Here is a 24,042-nt window from a genome sequence, read left to right on the forward strand (position 1 = left end):
ACCCAGTGCTTTATGTATGCTCGGCAATCACTCTAACCACACCCCCAGCCCTGCATCCTCCTAATAATAACTTAAAACATCAAGGGTTTTCTTTTTTCTTTTTTTGGTGGTACTGGGGGTGGAACCCAGAGGCTTTCTCCCTCCGACCTATACTCCCAGACCTATTTTTATATTTTATTTGGAAACAGGGTCTCACTAAGTAGCCGAGCGCCTCACTAAGTAGCTGAGGCTGGCTTCGAACCTGCGCGATCCTCCTGTCTCAGCCTCCCAAGCACGGGGATTACAAGCGTGTGCCACCACGCCTGGCTAATACATCAAGGGTTTTCAATTTAAGATTTAAAACTACATTTTTGTTACATACTGAATCTTTGAATCTGCACAGGTCTGATAGGCCAGTTTTAAGAATTTGGCAACTCTTGGCACTTGCATGATTTTAAAAAGAGAATCCAACCAATAGACAAAATGTGACTTAGGTTCTGACTGGAATAAAATTCACATTATTCAACTTGCTACTAAATGAAACAATATAGATTACTGGTAGTTTTTTCCGTAGTTTTTACAGCTTTTTTCTCCATTAACTTTGGCATCATGAATAAAGCCTTACTTAAGGAAAATCAAGTTTTAAAGCAAAAAAAGCACCTCCCTGGATAAAATATTGTGAATTGTAAATTATTTGGCTAAGATCTTAAGAGTTTAAATATTGAGTTCATCTGTACCTACCATCTCAATTTATATTACTGAGTACTTTATGTTGATAACTATAAAAAGTATATTGATGGTATCAGATTAGAGGTCAACTACTGTGAATTTTTAAAACATGACTCCTTACTAAATCCATGACACCTGAAAATATGAAAGTGGCTTTTCCAAAGTTGGCTTAAACTTTACTTAGAACACTAGCATCACCACTATATCTGTTTTATCTTGCTAGTACAAATTATACATTAGAAAAATGATACCAATAGTTTAAATATTAAACATTAAAGTATTCCCAATTGGTAAAACAGAATGGAAGTCTTTATAAAGTTTTAGCAGGATAGTTACTATGAATTTACTTAATCCTGACTTTCTGGAAGGTGGGCTACAGTGAGTGGCAGATCCTGATGTATGAACTATAGCTTTGTACAACTTTTAAATTTTCCATTACTATGGGTACAAGTACTGGTATCTTTTCAAACTGGCTACTCAATTAATAATTGGAACCTATGTGTTCTCATAAATTTAGGCCAATCCAAACAGGATGGCAGTTCAATGGTGATTCTGGATCTACCTGGCAAACAGCAATTTCACAACAAAAAACAAACATATGCAAATGCATCCAGTGTGTGTTCAGCACTTTAAAAATTCCCTAGCAAATAAAGGCCAAAATGGCATATATTTATTTTACTTTATTTTTTGCCTTGCATGTTCTAGGCAAGTGCTCTACCACTGAGCTACATCCCCAGCAAGAGGCCATATGTTTTAATTGCTGTAACTAGGTGTGTAATGTATGAACTTTATAAATGCTAACATTGTAATTTTTAAATTCATATTACCTTTCTACCTTATACATTAAGTAGCTTATCAGTTCAACTGTATGTTTTTTAAAGGGAAAAGGTAAAGACCAAATATCCATGGAAAATATAAGTAAAACACTGAAGATAATTACATAAAGGTTCAGCCTTAAAATATTTGGCTTTGTAAGTCTTGAGTGAGTAGTCTAAACTGGCAATCCTCGCAGTTTTAAAGTTTAGGAATTCTTCTGAAACATTTTCAATTGTTTAAAAAAAAAACCCTGCAGATTTTAAAACAAAACTAATTTTGTGCAAGGGAAACTTCAGAAACCTTTAATTGGCACAAAATAATGACTAAAAGTATCTGTCCTATCCAAGAAAAAGCTATTTGATAATCATAAATAAAAGACAAGTTTTCATCTCTGAGTTACTCAGCAATAAATCCTAGATCCAAAACTTTCCCTGATAAAATGTGTGCAGCCACAAACCAGTAGTGCAACATATCATACTTTACTTTTCTAACTTGTCATGAAATTTCTTCTTAAAATTTAGTTTACAAACAATTCAACATTCAAAAGAGCTGTAAACAGGGATGGAGTGTAGGTGCAAAACAGGTAACAGACACCCATTTCAGAGAGACACAGTTTTAACCATAATCATACCAGTGTACTGACCCAGAAAACCCTCTGTGCATCCCAATTAAAGAAGTTTATCAAAACTAAGAACTTTCTTATATACAGACCCATTAAGTACTGTGTCTTCTATAATTCTTAAGCTATTTAAACATGATGCAAATGTCATATCACAGTATAATTTTAAATATGTTTTCATTAGTAAATTATTTTCATATTCCAGATTTATCATCTCTGGCAAGTTAAACCTACTAAAAAATGTAAGCAGACATCTATATTCCATGACTTAATTTTAAATACAACACAAAGCTCCAGTCACAGAAGAGAAAATAAAATAAAATTGCCACTAAAATTGAAGGCCAGATTACAAAATCTGTCATACATTCATGGTGAGTATATATGTTAAGTCTTTGAAGGAAATTTGCTTACATACTATGCTTCTACTTTTCTCAAATGGAGAAGAAAGGAAATAATAAGGTATAGAAAAAAGGGTTTACAACAAAGCTATAAAGTTCTGACATAAATGAAAAGACATTCATAAAGCACTGAGAAAGCACGTGCGCACACATTTAAAAAAAAATGTTCATTTATTCTCAAATATTTGTGCAGAGCTGATTTCAGAGTTTAGGAATGCACCAAAGTTATGAAATAATGATCCCATCGTGGAGGGCTTAATAAGCAAAACCTCAGAAAAGATTGCCATCTTTCAAAAGAATTGTAGGAAAAAAATGAAACCCAGGTAAGGCAGGAAATTGTGACCAGAGAATATAACGAGAAAACGTCCAGTGCACGATACATGTAGTTGTGTATGGAACAGTTTATCCTTATAGAACTGTTACTGTTATCAAGACAGACATTCTCCTGAAAGGTTAATGAGGAATAGACAATAAAAAATAATTATTAGAAGATGAAAGTGAGTCAAATCACCCTATAACAGAGGAGAGGAAAGAAACGGCGTGGGGCAGTGGCAAGAGCGAATTAGCTGGGCTGCAGGAACAGCCAAGGAAGTGCCCTACTTGGAGACATGTTAGATATTGCACACTCAAAGAGAAAAGGGAGCACTTAGAAAACTCTGGTAAATTTCTTTAATTGCCGAGTGCCTCTTTGGCTGGTACCTGGAGGATCATTATTTGGTCCTACGACTGCTGCACTTTCCCACTTTCTCACCACTTTGTTTGCAAACCCCCTATACATACTTATTTCCTCTGATGAAAATTACTGTCTTTGACACATCACCAAAATGGCCCCTATGCTGTGACCACACAGGACAGTGCTGAAAAGTACCTAAATGACTTTCAAGAGGTATTACTTTTTTCCTTCTGTTTTCAAATTATTTCTGACAGTTTCTAAGGACATGGTCACAGCTGCACGCAGCATGTCTTCTTCACTTAAAGCATCACCTGTTAAGAAACAAAACACAAACATTACTTAAAAGATTCTGGGAGACTCTCCATCATCAATAGGTAAATTCCTAGGAAATGTACTTCTATTTTTCTATTTAAACACTGGTTTGTTTTTCTTTCTTTTTGGGGCAGGTACTGGTGAAGATTAAACCTAAGGGCACTGTACCACTGAGCTACACCCCCAGTCCATTTTAGTTTTTATATTGAAACAGGTCTTGCTAAACTGCTAAGGCTGGCTTCCGAATTGTGATCCTCCTATCTCCGCCTCCGATCACTAGGATAAGAGACGTGTGTCACCGCGCCTGACATTCTTATTTATTTATTTATTTATTTATTTGGTGGCACCGGGGGTGGAACCCAGGGGCTTTCTACCTCTGGGCTATCCTCCCAGACCTATTTTATATTATATTTGGAAACAGGGTCTCACTAAGTTGCTGAGAGCCTCACTCAGTAGCTGAGGCTGGCTTTGAACCTGTGCAATCCTCCTGTCTCAGCCTCCTAAGCGTGGGGATTACAAGCGTACACCACCACACTCAACTTTTTTATTTTTAAATTCACTTTTATACAGTAATATTCACCCTTTTCATCCTTTGATAGTTTTATAATCTTTTTTTGTTTCTTTTTAGGTACTGGGGATTGAACCTGGAATCAATCTATCTCCGCGCTACTCCTTATTCTTTGTATTTTTTATTTTGAAACCAGGTTTTACTAAATTGCCGAGGCTACCTTGATCCTGAAATCCTCCTAGTCTTAGCCTCCCAAGTACTAGAATTATAGGCATGCGCCACCACACCTGGCTAGTTTTACAATCTTTGATAGATGCATAGAGTTGTATAACCAACCTCACCATCAAGATTCACACCTGAGCCGGGCGTGGTGGCGCACGCTTGTGATCCCCGCGCTTGGGAGGCTGAGACAGGAGGATCGCGCAGATTGGAAGCCAGCCTCAGCTACTGAGTGAGGCTCTCAGCAACTCAGTGAGACCCTGTTTCCAAATAAAGTATAAAATAGGTCTGGGAGTATAGCCCGGAGGTAGAAAAGCCCCTGGGTTCCACCCCCAGTACCACAACAACAACAACAACAACAACAACAACAACAACAACACACACAAAAAAAATATATATATATATGTAGTAGTGCATGCTTATAATCCCAGTAACTGGGAGTCTGAGACAGGAGGATCTCAGGTTCAAAGCCAATATCAGAAATTTAGCAAGACTTTCAGCAATTTAGTGAGTTCCTGTTTCAAAAAATAGAAAAAAGGAGGGGTGGCTTGGGAAGTAACCTGGAAGTAGAATGCCCTGGGTTCAATCCCCAGTGAAGAAAGAAGAAGAAAGAAGAAAAGAAGAAAAAGACGAGGAGGAGGAGGAAGAGAAGAAAGCAAGCCAGCCAGCCAGCCAGCCAGCCAGGAAGAAGAAGAAAAAAGCTGTGCATGGTGGCACATGTTTGTAATCTCAGTACTTGAGAGGCTGAGACAAGAGGATCTGGGTTCGAGGCCAGTCTCAGCTACTTAGGCCATTACCAAATTAGCGAGACTCTGTTTCAAAATAAAGAATAAAAAATAGGGCTGAGAGTGTAGGTAAGAGATGGAATGCTGCTGGGTTCAATCCCCAGTACCACAAAAAAAGAAAAGAAAAGAAAGAGAGAGAAAGGAAGGACACCTACCCATTCCATTGCCTCTGAAAGTTCCTTAATGGTTAGTCCCCAATCCCAATCCCCAATCCCAAACAATTAATTATATGTTCTTTGTCATGGACTTTTGAATTTTCCTGCAAATCATGTGAATAGAATCATACAGAGAATATTAGCCTTTTGCGTATGGCTCCTTTCACTTAGAATAATGCATTTGAGATTTATTATATCAACAATTCACACTTTTTAGATCGAAATAATTGTCAACTACAGGACACTGCAAAAGAGAAGTCCATGTATTCTTCAACCCAACCTCACCTAACAGTTATATCAGACATAACGAAACCTCAACCCAGAATCTAGATGCGGGCACTGGCACAGTGTGCACCTTGCCTCTCCTCCCGTGAACGTGTACGCTCCCGCGCCGCCACAGCCAAGGCAGCGCCGGAGGCCCAGACCACACGGCTCCCCTCCTGCTGCACAGCTGCGCCCACAGCCACACCACCGCCCTAATAGCTGGCAAGTGCTAATTGGTTCTCTATCTTTATACATTGTGATTTTTAGAATGTTGTGAAACAGAATCACATGGTTTAAGATCTTTTCACTTATTTTTACACTCAGCATAAGGCTTGAACCCATCCAAGTTGCTACAGTGTCAACAGTATCCAAGCAGGATTTACTACAGTTTAATTATTCACCTACTATAAGGCATGCTGGTTTGTTTCTGGTTTTTAATTATAAAAAAGTTGCTATGAATATTCATATACAGGTTTTTGTTTTGAACATAAATGTTAATTTCTCTGGTATAAATGCCCAGGAGTATTAATACCAAGTATCATATGGTCAGCACATATTTGGTTTTTTAAAGAATGGCCAGTTTTATCTTTTTTTTTTTTGGTGGTACTGGGGTTCCTGGAAACCCTTCTACCTCTGGGCTACACTCCCAGACCTATTTTATACTTTTTTTTTTTAAATTTGTAAACAGGGTCTCTTAAGCCAGCGAGGCTGGCTTCGAACCTGCGCAATCCTCCTGTCTCCGCCTCCCAAGCGTGGGGATTACAAAAGTGCGCCAACACGCCTGGCCGCCAATTTTATCTTCTCAAGTGGCTGGGCCAGTTAAATGAAGTATAGAAAGCTTACCTCCCTTGCCGGGTGTGGTGGTGCACGCTTGTAATCCCTGCGCTTGGGAGGCTGAGACAGAAGGATCGCACAGGTTTGAAGCCAGCCTCAGCTACTTAGTGAGGCTCTCAGCAACTTAGTGAGACCGTGTTTCCAAATAAAATATAAAATAGGTCTGGGAGTATAGCCCGGAGGTAGAAAGCCTCTGGGTTCCACCCCCAGTACCACCAAAAAAGAAAAAAAAAAAAGAAAGCTTACCTCCCTTTATGTCCCTTCACCTTCCCCCTCATTTATAACGTAACTGCCCTGAATATTTCCTAAGCATTTACTGAAAACTGCATCAGTACTATAATTCTTACTTTAGACATCAGACATAGCTCAGAAAATTCAAAACAAGGAAAAAATGTAGTTTCCCCCTATTTTACACTATTTTTTATTCATCCTGATACTCTAAAATCACTTCATTTTAATATTTCTTTTCTCTTTAGAGAACCTCCATTAGCCATGCTTTTAAGACAAGTTTATAGGAAATAAAACCTATTAATTCTCCCTTCTTTTACTCTTTCTCTCTTTCTTTCTTTCTTTCCTTCCTTCCTTTTACTTTTTTTCCTTTTCTTTTCTTGTACTGGGGATTGAACCCAGGGCATTCTACCTTCAAGCTACAGTTCCAGCCCTATTTTTTTATTATTTATTTTGAAACAAAGTCTCACTAAGTTGTGAAGAGCCTCACAAATTGCTGAGGTTGGCAGTGAACCTGCGATCCTCCTGTCTCAGCCTCCCAAGTACTGACGGGGATGGCAAGGGTGTGCCACCATGCCCGGCATCCCCGCATTTTTTAAGAAGACTTCACTAGTTATATTACCCAGCATTTAGTTTTTCATCAGAATTTGAAAAATGCTAACCATTTCTTTCTGGTCTCTGTGATTTCTTATAGAAATCATCTGTCATTCAAAATACTGTATGGAAGGTTATTTCTTGCCAGTTTCAAGATTTTTGGTTTTTGTCTTCAGTTTTCAGAAGTCTGTGTGTGTGTGTAGGGGTGGGGGTGTACTGGGGATTGAACCCGGGTGTTTTCTACCTCTGAGCTACACTCGGCCCTTTTTAGTTTGAAATAGGGTCTCACTAAGTTGTGGAGGGCCTCACTAACTCCACAAGTGGGTGGTATCAGACCAGAGGTCTGATAAAGCCACCCTGCAGTGTCACTGGAGGCTGTGTGGCGCTCCTGCCCCTTGTAGGGAGATGTCAGGGAGGACAAGCGGGGTGCACTGCTCCCAGGTGTATGCAGCACTGATGCCATCAGTGCCTTGAGGGAGCCTTACACTCCCACCTGGCCATGGTGAACAGGGCCTCCACCCCCACCAGGACTGTTAGAGGAGGCTCCCTGGAACAGAAACCTTAACACTTAAGTCTCAGAACGCATGCCTCAAATGTCCAGGATGCATTTGAAAGCCATCTCATTCTGAAGTGGGTCTCACTGAGTGGCGAGGAGCCTCACTAAGTAGCTGAGGCTGTCTGAAAACTGCAATCCTCTGCTCTCAGCATCAGAGACACTGGGATTATGAGCGTGCCCCACCACAACTGGCTAATATTTCATATTTTTAAAAAGTAATCTCGCTGGGCGTGGTGGCGCATGCTTGTAATCCCACTGCTTAAGAGGCCGAGACAGGAGGATCGCACAGGTTCGAAGCCAGCCTCAGCTACTGAGTGAGGCTCTCGGCAACTTAGTGAGACCCTGTTTCCAAATAAAGTATAAAATAGGTCTGGGAGTATAGCCCAGGGGTAGAAAGCCCCTGGGTTCCACCCCCAGTACCACCAAAAAAAAAAGTAATTTCAGTGGATTCATATTACTAGTACAAGGAAGAAATTTAATAGCATTTCTAAAAAAACCTTAAATTTTGATGCAACATTCTAACATAGGGAAGAAAAACTTTTAGAGTTTTGGCAAATATTCAGCTGATATCAGGAATTATTGGTAAAATTTTTCCTTTAAGTGAAGAGGAACTGTAAATTTTGTTAAGAGATTTAAGGAAGACTAGTTATTAGAGTTAGGATCATGTGTGAGGCAGGTAGGGAGCAGGTGCAACAGAGCCCATGGTAATTACCGGAGCACAGGGGACCCCACTCTTGCTTAACAGGAAGACAGCTTGGTCATCTGCACTTTGATTTCTAGCTGCTGGTTCCAGTGTGGAATTCACTGGCTTCTTAGGTATATTACAGTTTTAATGTGCATTTCCTTAGTGACTAGTGATGTTGACCATATTTTAATATGCTTATTTGCAATCCCTATATATTATTTGGTGAATTTTTTAAAAAAATTCTCATTATTTATTGAGTTATTTTCTTACTGTAGTTGTAAGAGTTCCTTATAGATTCTGTTTTCAAGTCTTTTGTCAGATGGTTTCTTTTCACCCAACTCTTGGCTCAAGTTTAAGACCTATTAAACCAAGGCCTGGTGAGTAACTCTAGATATCCTGTTCTTATTTTCATTACACTCAAGTGTTTTTAGCTTCCCAGATGGTAAAATATTTACTTTCCACCTATTAATATTCATTATCTCTGAAGTTTTTGGAGAAAACACTAGTTACTGTAAGGTGCAAGTACTATGTTTATAACTTAAAAACCAACTATTCAAGCCCAGCATGGTGGCGCACACCTATAATCCCAGTATTTGGGAGGATGAGACAGGAGGGTTCTAGATTCTAGAACAATCTCAGCAAGTAGTGAGACTTTCATCAAACTATCGAGACTCTGTTTCCAAATAAAAATAAAATAGGGCTTGGGGTGTAGCTGGGAGGTAGAATACGGGGTTCAATCCCCACTGCCACAAAAAACCAAAACAATTATTCGCTGAGTGCTCTAGTCTGCCTGCTCCTTAGCTCAGGGATATTGAGCAGATTATAAATTCACTTCAGAGTTTTGATACATTTAAAGAGAAAAATAAATGATAAAAAATAAAATCATAGGGAGTTGTGTATCAAATACAGTATACAAGTAACAAATGTGACCAACAGAGAGCTGTACCTAGATCACTTCCACTCGCTCCTGAACTTGTGGTCGGCCTTTCACCCGGATGTGAACCCTGTCCTGGTGGGTCTACTTGCCGCTGCTGCTGCTGTTGTCTGAAACATTCAAAAGTTAACCTATGTTAAAAAACAAAATCTAAAGACAAATATGCCAAGAAAAAAGCTATTTCAAGTGGAAAATAGGTACAAATTAAAAATAGTCATTGAAGCTGGGCGTGGTGGTGCAAGCTTGTAATCCCAGCACATTTGGGAGGCTGAGACAGAAGGATCACGGGTCAAGGACAGCCTCAGCTACTACTTAGTGAGGCCCTTGCAACTCAGTGAGACCCTATTTCAAAATAAGGAATTAAAAAATAGGGCTAGTGTTGTATCTTGAAGGTAGAATGCCCTGGGTTCCATCCCCAGTACCTCAAAAAAAAACAAAACAAAACAAAACAAAAAACTGTCATTGGTATGAATACCACAAATGCAGTAAGAACAATCAGTCTGATAATTAAAGGTATAAAGAGCATATAAGTATATTTATAGCATAGTAGTGCTCATCCTAAGAAACCAAGATATAAAATTTGAGTTTATCCATCAAATAAAGAGGTATTTTCACCACAATAAGCATCACTGGGAGTTAAATCTTAATGCAAGGGAGTGTTGGTTTATAGATCCATGATATATTAAAAGCCACTGACAAACACCTTTGAGAAGATAAAGCATCTCAAATACCATGTAAGTTCAGGTGTACTCTCCTTGGTTAGTCCTTTCTAACAGTTTAGGTTTGAGATTAACTGTCTCCCCAGAGACGCCACTCCTGACCCCTCAGCCTAAAGGAGCCATCTGGCCTCTCATTGCTTCATGTCAATTCTCAGCACAGACTCATTGCCATCTGGTATTCTTTGGTTCGGCTTCCTTTTTTAGGGTGAAGGCTAACAAGAACACACACTTTTTATTGCTTATCTGCTTCCCTAGTGTCTAAAACCAGGCCAGTTGCTTAGGAGACATTCACCAGATACTTGATGAGTTACACACAAAAGCAACGATTTAACACTTTTAGTAGTATCTCTGGTTTTAAATAAAAGCAATATCACAAAAATCCATATTTTAAAATAGTAAACATACTGATGTATAGGCTAGAAGTGAGCCCAGTGCTGTAGTGCACATCTGTGATCCCAAGAGTTGGGATGCTAAGACAGAAGACTGTAGTCCAAGGCCAGACACAGCAACTTAGTGAGACCATTGACAACTTAGCAAGACCTTATTTCAAAATAAAAAAATAAGCCAGGCGTGGTGGCGAACAATTGTAATCCCAGTGCTTGGGAGGCTGAGACAGGAGGATCGCACAGGTTCAAAGCCAGCCTCAGCTACTAGTGAGGCTCTCAGCAACTTAGTGAGACCCTGTTTCCTAATAGAATACAAAAGAGATCTGGGAGTATAGCCTGAGGTAGAAAAGCCCCTGGGTTCCACCCCCAGTACAACCAATAAATAAATAAATGAATAAATGGCTGGAGGTACAACTCAGAGGTAGAATGCCCATGGGTTCAATCTCTTATCCAAAAAAATAAAAAGTAGGAGTTAAGCTGGGTGCAGAGGCACAAACCTAATTCTAAATACTTAGGAAACTGAAGCTGAAGGATCCCATGAGCTCAGAAACCTAGGCAGCATAGTTAGACCCCATCACAAAACAAACAAACAAACAAACAAACAATACATAGAGTGTAGACTTGGATTTAGAAAATATAAGCAAGACTCTTTTAATATATAAAAAGAAAGAAAAAGGTATGAGGGTATAGGTCAGGAGTAGAACGCTCCTGGGTTCAATTCTCAGTATCAAAAAAAAGAAGAAAATATATAATGAAATAAGTTATTTCATAAGTATAAACATAGAGAACTAAAAACCAAATCTTATAAATGGCTGGCAATTTAACTGAGAAGCCATAGCTTTAAAAATATATAATATAAGGCCGGGCGTGGTGGCGCACGCTTATAATCCCTGCGCTTGGGAGGCGGAGACAGGAGGATAGAGCAGGTTTGAAGTCAGCCGCGCTGGCTTAAGAGACCCTGTTTCCAAATAAAAGATATATAAAATAGGTCTGGGAGTGTAGCCCAGAGGTAGAAGGGCTTCCAGGAACCCCAATACCACCACCACCAAAAAAAAAAAAAAAAAAAATACACACACACACACATCAGAGCCAAGCGTGGTGGCACACGCTTGTAATCCCAGGATTTGGGAGGCTGAGACAGGAGGATCGTGGTTCGCAAACAGCCTCAGCTACTTAGTGAGACCCTGATTCAAAATAAAGAACAAAAAATAGGACTGGGAATGCAGCTCAGAGGTAGAATGCCCCTGGGCTCTATCTCCAGTACCGCAAAAAAAAAAAAAAAAAAAAAAAAAGGGCAGAAGGGGATGGGGGGAGAGTGAGGAAGGGAAAGGAAGAACTAATTAAGAAACGTCCATGTATGGAGGTGTCACCGCCAATCTCCTGTATGGGAAGGGTGAGACCTGCAGGGAAGCACACCAAACGTGTGCATGTTTGTTTATATGACTTTGAACCTTACAATGAGGTATGATTATAATGCACCAATAAAAGTATATAAAAAAGAATATATCATTCAGGACGCTCCCCTCCCAAGTAAAAGAAAAAAAAGAAAATTCAGCCAATGGTTACTACCACTTCTTCCTGTTGGGCTCTGGCACGGGTGTACGGGCCCAGTGTGCATGGCCAGTGATGCGCAGCTGGGCGCTCTGCTCCCACGAGCACGCGGACTGTGGAACACAGCACGAGACAAACTGAGTTATGGTTGAGTAATGGGAGGTCCTGGCACATCAGGTATCACCCTGGCCTCTCACTCCTCCCCTGAGAATGCACGCCGAATGCGAGGGAGGCCAGGTGAGGCAGGCCTCAGAGGAATGACCTTTATTCTATGTTTAATTTATTAATTTATCATGGTAGAGGGGAACTCAGAAGCTTCTGCTGCCGGAGAAACACTCCCGGCCTCTTTTTTTTTTTTTTTTTTTTTTGTGGTACTGGGGTTCCTGGAAGCCCTTCTACCTCCGGGCTACACTCCCAGACCTATTTTATATTTTTGAAACAGGGTCTCTTATGCCAGCGCGGCTGGCTTTGAACCTGCGCGATCCTCCTGTCTCCGCCTCCCAAGCGCGGGGATTACAAGCGTGCGCCACCACGCCCGGCTCCCAGCCTCTTTTTAAAAAATAATTTTTGTTTTTCTGTCTCACTAGGTTGAGAGACTCACTACATTGTTAAGGCTGGCCTTGAACCTGCAATCCTCTTGTCTCAGCCTCTCAAGTACTGGGATTACAGGTGTCTTCCATCACACCTAGTTTCTACTTTTTATTTTTAATTAACAGATTAATAACAAGCCTAGTTAGTAACTATAAATATATATGGGTCACTCTAAAATATTTATAATAAATGAGAAGTAAACCAACTGCCCACCCTCAAACAATCTGATACCTACCACCTTCTTAAGCCACTGAGATGGGGCATGTTCAAATAGCACTCAGCTGCCATTCCCACCAGGCCTTCCAACTTGCCTTTAGTACTGCAGAGGCCACAGATGAAGCCTGCACTTACACTCCTTCCCAGGTAGGCTTTGGTTACAGATAAGCATGCATGTGGGGTTTCACGGCGTAAGTTAGGCACAGCATCTCTTTCCTCCTGGGCAGTGTGTGGTGAGCACAGGCTGGCTGCGCAGTCCCTGCCCTGCTACGTGGCTGCTCAGTGGGAGGCAGGATTCATGCTCCCAGACAAGGGTGGCAGTGGCTTCTAATCTCAGCATCCCAATTTCCTATCATCCCTCCGGGGCAGTATCCCCAATTTGGACGATGGCATTCTAGAGGCCTGGCCTAAAATAGCACCTCCCACTTTTCCTAAGATTATAAGGCCCTAATTTCTATATTAAATGCATTTCTGCTTAAACATCCTACAAGTTGCTTTTTCTTAACTTGAACCCTGTCTGATAAACTCTGCCAAGCCTCTGATGTGATAGCTCAGGTACTGGGCAATAAAAAAGTCACAGCAATCCATGGCCATGAAAATAATATTTGTGTCCCTCCTTGTTGGGAAGCACTGTGCTTTCTGATAGAAGAAATTTGCATTGTTTTAAACTACACCCGAAGAAGACAGCAATAATGATAAGCTGGCATGGTAGTGTACGTATGTAACCCCAGGACATGGGAAGCTGAGACAGGAGGATCACGGTTCTCAGACAGCTTCAGCTATTTAGTGAGACCCTCTGCAATTCAGTGAGGCCTTGTTTCAAAAAAAGAATAAAAAAATAGGGCTGGGGGTGTAGCTCAGAGGTAGAATGCTCCTGGGTTCTATCCTTAGTAACACACACACACACACACACACACACACACACACACACACACACACACACACACAGGCTAACAAGTACCTATGGTATACTTTATAGTTTACAAACCAGTTTTCTACTCATGGCTTACTTTGGTGCTCATAACTCATGAGTTAAGGCTGGTTTATAATGACATGGCTGACATAATAAAGAATTTTTCTTGGGGTTTTATGACAGGTAAAACTGATTTAGAGATTATAGCTAGGAAAAAAAGTTACGGTTAAGAAACTAGTACTTAGTAAATCTAAAGTAGTATTTAAACTATGAATATATAATAAGATTTTCAGAGCATGTTTTACACAAGAAAGAAATCTTATCATGTCAATTAATATAGACTACTGTGGTTGCTACATTAAGTATGTAGCTTTATACTCAAGAAAAGAAGAAAACTATAAAATTGTTTGAATAGCGAGTTAGCAACAGGGTCAGTTTGGGGAGAGTAGAGAGGAAGAAAGACTTAGATTGAAAAGCTTAGGGCCAAGTGCCCAAAGACAGAGGTGAAGAGAGGTAAGGACTCATCCAGGGAGAATAATCATAAATTTTATGGAATGGCAAATATTAATTCCTTAGCTCTTCTACTACTGAATTATTTTACAAAGTTTCCACTGCTAGCCAACTATAAAAAAAAATGCCAAGAAGTTCTTCTTTTCAGCAACATGTGACTACCTAAATTCTCTAGCTCTCAAGTCTTTACCAGTATTTCCAAGGTCAAACCAGGAGGCAGAGGCTGAAAGGGTGGAGCTGGTAACCTCACGCCATCAACTGCAGTTAACGACACTCCAGTTAGAAAGGACACACTGACATCTGGACACTTTACAGAGCGGGCAAGGTTGACTGAAACATCTCTTTACCAAAAAGAACTACTACTACTTTGTAATTGTGCTGCTATAGGTATTTAGTTATTATTACTAAGTTATCTTTACCACTATTAAAAACTGAAGGGTGGATGTGTAGCTTGATGGCAGAGTGCTTGACAGCATGCACAGGGCCCTGAATTCAATCCTTAGCACCACCCAAAACATAAATATGGTACAAATTAATTGAAAGTTTCACATTTTTAATCCAAAACACTAAAAAGAGATTCTTTTTAATACCTTATATATTTAGATGTTTTCTTAAGTATACTTGTGAATTTTGTAGTTTCTCTATAAGGTATGTCTGTCTGGACCATTTTACTCTGGCAAAAAAAAAAAAAAAAAAGGCTCAAATAAGGTTGGCAGAAGTATCACTTGGGAACTATTCTGAAAAGAAATTTAGAAATCTGTACTGAGACCTTAAAAAGATCTTATCCTGATAACCCAGAATCTGACATCCTCAGAATAATTAGAAGAACTGACGAGAGCGGAAGCATAGTCAGTACAAGGACTGTTTGGTCACACTGTCATTCCAGCAAAACCCCAAAGGTTTACATATAAATTCTGACATGCCCACTCATTCTATGAAACATCATGCAGCCTGTTATAAAGAATATTTAATCACTAAGCCAAACACGAGGAGGTGGGAAGAGGAGGGAACGGGGCTGACTGGGTGATGTGTGCATGGTGCCTCCACCTTCCTGTACCCCATTGAGACGTGTGGCTACAACGCACCAATAAAAGATTTAAAAGAGTGTTTAACATTACAGGCAAGTGGAGAAACAGTACAAATACAAGATGTATGTGTCTGCGAGGCAAGAAGAGATGTATTTTAATATCAATATTAATTACTGAAGGATTGTGGAGTATGCTTTCATTAAATTTTGGTATTTCTTAAAATTAATTTTCTAGCCGGGCGTCGTGGCGCACGCTTGTAATCCCTGCGCTTGGGAGGCTGAGACAGGAGGATCGCACAGGTTCGAAGCCAGCCTCAGCTACTGAGTGAGGCTCTCAACAACTTAGTGAGACCCTGTTTCCAAATAAATATAAAAATAGGTCTGGAAGTATAACCCGGAGGTAGAAAAAAGCCCCTGACTTCTACTTCCAGTACCACAAAAAAAATTTAATTTTCTAGAATATCCTAGATATTTGATGATATAGGATGACTGCCATTAATTATCATGATTATTATTTTGTGACAACAGCATTTGGCTATATTTTTTAAAAAGCTCACGTATTTTACAGACACTAAGATAGTTATGAGTTAAACAATATGATGCTTGTGATTTGTTACAAACCAATGCAAGCTTGGAGTTGAGAGAATAGAAAGAATGAGAGCTGAGGATAAAACATGAGATCAGCCAGCTGCCGATGTTTATTAAACCTGAGTAACAGTAAACAGGGGTCCTTGTGCTAGTTTATGTTTGTATAAAATTTAAGGTTTGTCATAATTTAAAAAGTTAATTTTAAAATTAAAAAGTGAAAAGCACTAATAAGTATTGTTATTATTATACTAATAAGTATTATTTAAAAATTTTAAATATAAATCCACTAATCTATCGCTGAATATAGAAATATCTCACATTAAGAGGATGCCAGCTGATCAGAACTTGCCTTCATATACTTGAGTTGTGACTTAAAAAAACAGAAGACAGAAGAAAGGTAAATATTTTCTTCATTATTCTATCAGATAGAAAATGTGCCAATATTCGAGATACTACTAAAATACTGCCAATTATGACTATAAGATGCTTTTCAGTTTTAGAGATGTTTAAGTGTAAAAATATGTGCACATCTGAATTGAAGAATTACAGAAAATAATAGACTAGTTTTAGCCACTGGCTTTTTTTTTTTTTTTTTTTTTTTTTTTTGGTGGTACTGGGGTTCCTGAAAGCCCTTCTACCTCTGGGCTATACTCCCAGACCTATTTTATACTTTTTTATTTGGAAAAAGGGTCTCTTAAGCCAGCCCGGCTGGCTTCAAACCTGCAAGATCCTCCTGTCTCCGCCTCCCAAGTGCGGGGATTACAAGCGTGCGCCACCACGCCCGGCTACCCACTGGCTTTTTTTTATCTGACCTGGGGTCAAAAAATCTGAATACCTATTATAGGTCTTATAATGATTAAGGTGTAATTTTATTTTTCAAAAAAAAAAAAAAAAAAACAAAAGGAAAAGACTTGCAGATGATAAAAGATACTTTCATAGGGTGAAAGTTTCTCTTTTGCAAGCACTTATAAAGCTGGGTACAAAATAAGATTTTAGGAGTTGATGATTCCAATTTAAAGTCTGCTTCCATGATCAATGCTGATAGGCCTGCAGTTCCCTCGAGTGACAACAGGCTGGACCAGGAACCACCACCACCACTATGTGGAAGAGTATTTTCCCCTGCCTGTAATGTACTGACAGAATAATTTTATAAAGTGAGTCAAGTAGCCAAAAAGCTCATTCCGAGGATCAACAGGCATTGCTTTTCCCTTGCCTGTATTCCATTTTCCTTTTTTTTTTTTTTTTTTTGGGTGGAGGTACACCTGGAGATTGAACCCAGGGGGCATTCTACCTCCAACTTATACCCCCTGCCCCTATTTATTATTATTTTATTGTTGTTGCTTTTTGTTTTGTTGGCAATACTGGGGATGAAACCCAGTGGGCATTCTCCCTCCAAGCTACACCCCCGGTCCTATTTTCTTTTGTAGTCTAATTTCTTTGAAACAGGGTCTCACTAAGTTGTGAAATGCCTCGCTAAGTAGCTAAGGCTGTCCGCGAATTGCAATCCTCCAGTGTGCACCTCCCAAATGTTGGGATTACAAGCATGCATCATTACGCCTGGCCCTAATTTTTATTTTAAAACAGGGTTTCGCTAAGTTGCTGACAGCTCCACTAAGTTGCTGAAGCTAGCCTTGAACCTGCAATCCTCCCATCGCAGCCTCCCAAGTACTGGGATTACACGTATATGTCACACTCAGCTCATTTTCCTTTTGATAAATAAAATTTAATAAGGTTTCCTTCACCCTATCTTCCAGTTTTGGGGAAATTTATCCATTTTGGGGGAAAGTTTTTCCTAAAACTACATCCATTTCATAATTTCATTTGTGGTGAAAACTTTTATTTACAAACAGACAAAATAGCCAAAGCAAACATTAAATGTGCAACTTTAATTTGTACCAACTACTTTACTTTTCAAAGTAGGCTTCTCTTCTCTTCCGCAGCTCTTCTGAAGTAAGGTTTGTGCCTGATGTCTGTGGAGTATCTTGTGGTGTATTTCTAGAACAGCCTGAAAACAAAATAAAACAGAACAAAAAGTCATTATTCACCAATTCAAGAAATGATACATTTATGTTTTAACAAACTTTAAGAAAGTTCTTTTAAAAATATTCTAAACTGTGCTGGGCGTGGTGGCGCAGCTTGTAATCCCCATGCTTGGGAGGCAGAGAGAGGAGGATCACGCAGGTTCAAAGCCAGCCTCGCTGGCTTAAGAGCCCCTCTTTCCAAATAAAAATATAAAATAGATCTAAGAGTATAGCCTGGAGGTAAAAGGGTTTCCAGGAACCCCAGTACCACCAAAAAAATAAAAATAAAAATAAAAAAATAAGCCGGGTATGGTGGCGCACACTTGTAATCCCAGTATTCAGGACGTTGAGACCAGAGGATCACGGTTTGTAAACAGCTTCTGTTACTTAGTGAGGCCCTATGCAACTTAGTTGAGACACTGTTTCAAACTAAAGAATAAAAAAAAAAAAAACAGGGCTGGGGATGTAACTCAGAGGTAGATGCCCCTGGGTTCTAGACCCAGACACCCCCCCCCAAAAAAAAATTCTAGCCAGGTGTGGTGCTGCACCCTTGTAATTCCAGTACTTGGGAGGCTGAGATAGGAGGATCACAGGTTTGCGGCCAGCACTCAACTACATAGTGAGGCCTTCCACAACTTAGTGAGACCCTGTTTCAAAATAAAAAATGACGCCAGGCGTGGTGGCGCACACTTGGAATCCCCGCGCTCGGGAGGCGGAGACAGGAGGATCGCACAGGTTCGAAGCCAGCCGCGCTGGCTTAAGAGACCGTTTCCAAATAAAAAAGTATAAAAATAGGTCTGGGAGTGTAGCCCGGAGGTAGAAGGGTTTCCAGGAACCCCAGTGCCACCAAATATAAATAAATAAATAAGTAAATAAATAATAAAAAATGAAAAAGGTATGGGAGTGTAGCTCAGAGGTAAAATGACCTTGGGTTCAGCTGGGCGTGGTGGCGCACGCTTGTAATCCCCGCGCTTGGGAGGCAGAGACAGGAGGATCACACAGGTTCAAAGCCAGCCGCGCACACTGGCTTAGGAGACCGTTTCCAAATAAAAATATAAAAACAGGTCTGGGAGTGTAGCCCGGAGGTAGAAGAGCTTCCAGAAACCCCAATACCACCGGAAAAAAAAAAAAATGACCTTAGGTTCAACACCCAGCACCAAAAAATAAAACAAGATTAAAATATTCTGCTAAGCCAGGTGTGGTGGCGCACGCTTGTAATCCCCAAGCTTGGGAGATGGAGACAGGAGGAATGCGCAGGTTCATAGTCAGCCTCACTGGCTTAAGAGACCCTGTTTCCAAATAAAAAAATACAAAATAGGTCTGGAAGTGTAGCCCGGAGGTAGAAGGGCTTCCAGGAACCCCAGTGCCACCAAAAAAAAAAAAAAAAAAAAAAAAAAAAAAAAATCTGCTAATATTCTGTGAACATAAGGTAGCCTGTGGAAGTCTCAGGGAGTCTAAGCATCCCAAATCTAACGGATGTCCACTTCAGCCAAGGCTGACACCATATGTGACAAAACAGCTGTAAGAATGTAAGTCCAAGCTGGGCGCGGTGGCGCACGCTTCTAATCCCAGCACTTGGGAGGCGGAGACCGGAGGACCGCAGTTCACGGACAGCCTCGGCTACTTAGCGAGGCCCTCTGCAACTCTGTGAGACCCTGTTGCAAAAATGAAAAGACTAAAAAATAGGACTGGGGTTGTAGCTCGGAAATAGAATGCCCTGGGTTCCATCTCTAGTACCGCCAAAAAAAAAAAAAAAGAATCTAAGTCCAACAAGTATTGGTCTGAGAAGTCACTACAACACCACCTATGTGTACACTCTAACTTATTAAAAATAAATCTACACCTTCAAAGACATAGTGCTCCTCAAAGCAACTTGAGGCAGATGACCATAAAAAAAAAAAAAAAAAAAAAAAACATGGGCACCATGGGCGTGGTAGCGCACACTTGTAATCCCAGCACTTAGGAGGCTGAGACAGGAGAATCACATAGGTTTGAAGCCAGCCTCAGCTGCTTAGGCTCTCAGCAACTTAGTGAGACCCTGTTTCCAAATAAAGTATAAAATAGGTCTGGGTGTATAGCCCAGAGGTAGAAAAGCCCCTGGGTTCCACCCCCAGTACCACACACACACACACACACACACAGACACACACACACACACACAAGAATAATATAAAAAATAAAAAACCCATTCTTTAACTCTTTATCCTCAACATCTAGATTCTTTAACAACTTAAATGTTTCCATATTATCACTGATAATTGTACCAATCAGAGATTCTACACCAATTATAAGGTAAAGTGGTAAGAAAATTAATTACATACAAATACTTAAAATTATAAAAACCGGTTCCCATCCATTAATAGGTAACCAAGGGATCTACTAATCAAAATGGGATTGCACGGCGAGAAGCCTGTAATATCAGTACTTGAGAGGCTGAGAGAGGAAGACCATGGCTGGAGGGCAACTTCAGCCACTCAGCAACAAGCCAGCAACTCAGTGAGACCCTATTTCAAAATAAGAGCTGGAGTTGTGTCTCAGAAGTAGAATGTCCCTGGTTTCAATCCACAGTACCACTAATAATAATAATAACAATAATAATAACAAAAGAACCATACCCCCTATGGAGTGCTTCAAAAGCGTGCAAAGTTCAAGATAAAAATAATCTGATTAATAGCATCTTGACTATACTCAGACATTTAGGGAATACAGCTGATAAAAAATTTCATTAGAAAATAGAAGCATATTCTTTTGAGTTAGATTAAAACAAAAACTACAAAAATAAAGCACACTCTTAGACATGCCACTTGGAACTGTGTCTCAACATTTCTTTAAGCCTGCATTCCCGGGGTTTTTCCCTTTCGGGGACCCCCTCCCCTTCGGGGAGTTTTTCTCTTTCTCGCAGGTCGTGTTAACCTTGAGAGAAGGTGGAGTGTAACAGACGGCACATGGCCCAGGCTACTCTCACGTAGTGACCTGAAGGCCTCTGCTGGACATCAAGGCCGACCAGGATCCCTATGGGTGACCTGCTCCTCTTTTTCTGGCAGATTGCGTGGACTCTGGAAGAAGGCCACCTGTAATTGAAGGCATTCGGCTTGGGCTACTCCCAAGTATTGCCCTGAAGACAACTGCTGGACCCCAGAGTTCCGACAGCCCCTTTGGGGTGTTCATCCATCTTTCCTTATTCCCTGCTACTTCCAATAAACCATTTACTCCCCTTCAAAAAAAAAAAAAAAAAAAAAAAAAAAAAAAAAGCCTGCATTCCCTAGGGGATATAACTTCACTCTTTACTGTTGATGGGTTTATATCACTGCAAAAGTGTGCCCACCAAAAAAGCATGTTTGAGCCTTACGTTGCACTGCTGAATTTCTGTGAAATCAATTTATATGCTGGCTACAGCTTTTCTATCATATCCAATGGCATACATTTATTAAACGGCTGCCTTGGATACGAGTTATCTGACCCCTACAAAGATCAATCTCAAATTACGTTGTGTTAATATGGCATTATAACCAAATTATCATAAATAAAAATAAGTAACTAGGGTAGTTCTAATACAATATAGGCTGTAAAAGTAATTTATGAGAAATCTAAAAACAACTGTACAAAGCTATTACTTCTGCGGTAACTGTCAAAGAACCTCTAACAGTGCATAAACTTCTAGTTGATATTTTTATTAACTGAGAGAATACTCTAGATTGGTTTTTCACAAATGAATGAAGTGCCTATCAAATGCTCACACCTTGCATACTCAGCTGAATAGCCCTGCGGAGATCTGCTTCTTCATCTTCCAGGTCGATTTCCTGGCGACTTAGTGCCAGAGCCCTCTGCAAATCCTCCTCGTCTTCATCTAATATTTCTGTTCCATCATTAGCTTCTAAGACTTGTTCCAGGCCTGTCTGAAGGACTCTAAAGAACAAAAACAATCATAATAACTGCAACTCAGTGATAATAACACAATGGCATTTGTAAACTAGATTTGTAGTGTGTGGGGGGTACTGGGTATTAAACCCAGGGGCATTCTACCTCTGAGCTATACCCCCAGCTCTTCTTTATTCTTTAATTTTTCTTTCTTTCTTTCTTTCTTTCTTTCTTTCTTTCTTTCTTTCTTTCTTTCCTTCTTTCTTTCTTTTTTTTTTTTCTTGCAGGTCTGGGGATGGAACCCAGAGGCATTTGACCTCTGAGCTACACCCCGTGCCCAATTTTTTATTCTTTATTTTGAAACAGGGTCTCACTGAGTTACAAAGAGCCTCACTAAGTAGCTGAGGCTGTCTGCGAACCACGATCCTCCAGTCTCAGCCTCCCAAATGCTGGGATTACAAGCGTGCGCCACCACGCCTGGCTCTTTATTCATTAATTTTGAAACAGGGTCTTACTAGGTTTCAGAGGGCTTCATGAAGTTGCTGAGGCTGGCTGTGAACCTGTGATTCTTTTTTCTCAGCCTCCCAAGTACTGGGGTTACAAAGTATGCCACCACACTTATAATCTCAGTACTTGGGATATTGAGAAAGGAGGATCTTTGGTGGCACACTTGGTAACCCCAGTACTTGGGAGGCTGAGAAAGGAGGATCACAGGTTTGTATCCAGCCACAGCTACTTGGTGAGGCATCCACAATTTACTGAGACCCTGTATCCAAATAAATAAAGAATAAAAGCCAGGCATGGTGGCACACACTTGTAATCCCAACATTTGAGAGGCTGAAACAGGAGGATCGCAGTTGTAGGACAGCCTCAGCTACGCAGTGAGGCTGTCTGCAACTCAGTAAGACCTTGTTTCAAAACAGACTAAAAAATAGGGCTGGGGGTGTAGCTTGGAGGTAGAATGTCCCTGGACTAAATCTCCAATACCGCAAAAAAAGAGAAAAAAAGAATAAAAATTAGGGCTGGAGGTATAGCTCGGAGATAGAATGCCCCTGGGTTCCATCCCTAGTACCACACACACACAAAGTGTGCCACCATACCCAGCTTATCTTTTATGTTTGAAACAGATCTCACTAGGTTGCTGAGTCTCTCTAAATTTCTGAGGCTGTCCTAGAACCTGTGATCCTCCAGTCTCAGCTCCCACGAACTGGGACTACAGGCATATACCACCATGCCCAACTCCAAACTAGTTTTTTTGTTTGTTTGTTTTGTTTTTGCAATACTGGGAATTGAACCCAGAGGCATTCTGCCTCCGAGCTAAATCCCCAGCCCTGTTTTTTATTCTTTATTTTAGAACAGGGTCTAAGTTGCGACGGGCCTCACTAAGTAGTTGAGGCTGGCTGTGAACCTGTGATCTTCCTGTCTCAGCCTACCAAATACTGGGATTACAAATGTACGCTACCACAACTGTCTTGCAAACAAGATTTTAAGTGAGTAAGAACAATTATAGGTGGGTATGCTAGTGTACACCTGTAATCCTAGTACTTGGGAGGTTGACACATGAGGATTACAAATTCAAGGACAGCCTCAGCAACATAATGAGACTTCCAGCAGCTTAATGAGACCCAGCTTCAAAAGAAAACATAAAAGGGCTGGGGGTGTAGTTCAGAGGTAGAATGCCCTGGGTTCAATGCGCGTGTGCACACACACACACACACACACACACACATGCACACACGCACGCACGCACGCACAGGTAGGTCTAATAATTATAGTATGAGTCTAAGTCAATATATTTAAATAATTCAAAGAGTTGACTTTGAATTATTTAAATATATTTGAATAAGCTTTGCTAAAATATCACATGGTTGGCACATGGCTGTAGCTCCAGCTACCTGGAAAGCTGAGGTAGGGGGATGGTGAGTCAGCAGTCAGCTCCAGCAATATAGCGAGACCTTGTCTCTTCAAAGGAAAACAAGAGAGATAGGAGTGTTGCTCAGTAGCAGAAGGCACACGAGGCCCTGGGTTCAATCCCCAGCACTGCAAATACATAAGTTTAAAAACTAAACAAGCCGGGCGTGGTGGCGCACGCTTGTAATCCCCGCGCTTGGGAGGCGGAGACAGGAGGATCACGCAGGTTCGAAGCCAGCCGCGCTGGCGTAAGAGACCCTGTTTCAAAAATATAAAATAGGTCTGGGAGTGTAGCCCGGAGGTAGAAGGGCTTCCAAGAACCCCAGTACCACCAAAAAAAAAAAAAAAAAAAAAAAAAAAAAACTAAACAGGTAGCTGGGCATGGTGGTGCACGCTTATAATCCCTACATTTGGGAGGCTGAGACAGGAGGATCCTGGTCGTGGACAGCCTTAGTTACTTAGT

At 40.5% G+C, this 24,042-nt stretch overlaps 1 protein-coding gene across 6 annotated transcripts in view; it reads right to left on the reverse strand.

Moving 5' to 3' along the window:
- Nucleotides 1-3,430: 3,430 nt before the first annotated feature.
- ATXN3 (ataxin 3) overlaps nucleotides 3,431-24,042 on the reverse strand; it is a gene marked incomplete at both ends in the record, with an annotated part of 40,822 nt that continues 20,210 nt past the window's right edge. For 5 of the 6 annotated variants that reach the window (XM_080708129.1, XM_080708128.1, XM_080708126.1 and 2 more), the window contains 4 exons: nucleotides 3,431-3,525; nucleotides 9,301-9,419; nucleotides 17,698-17,794; nucleotides 21,550-21,716. In XM_080708129.1, the coding sequence (XP_080564255.1) occupies nucleotides 3,431-3,525; nucleotides 9,301-9,419; nucleotides 17,698-17,794; nucleotides 21,550-21,716 (478 nt within the window). The remainder of the gene's footprint in view (nucleotides 3,526-9,300; nucleotides 9,420-17,697; nucleotides 17,795-21,549; nucleotides 21,717-24,042) is intronic. The other variant, XM_080708125.1, reaches the window with a different exon arrangement.

Source organism: Muscardinus avellanarius (genome assembly GCF_963383645.1).
Source record: "Muscardinus avellanarius genome assembly, chromosome: 12".
Taxonomy (NCBI): Eukaryota; Metazoa; Chordata; class Mammalia; order Rodentia; family Gliridae; genus Muscardinus; species Muscardinus avellanarius.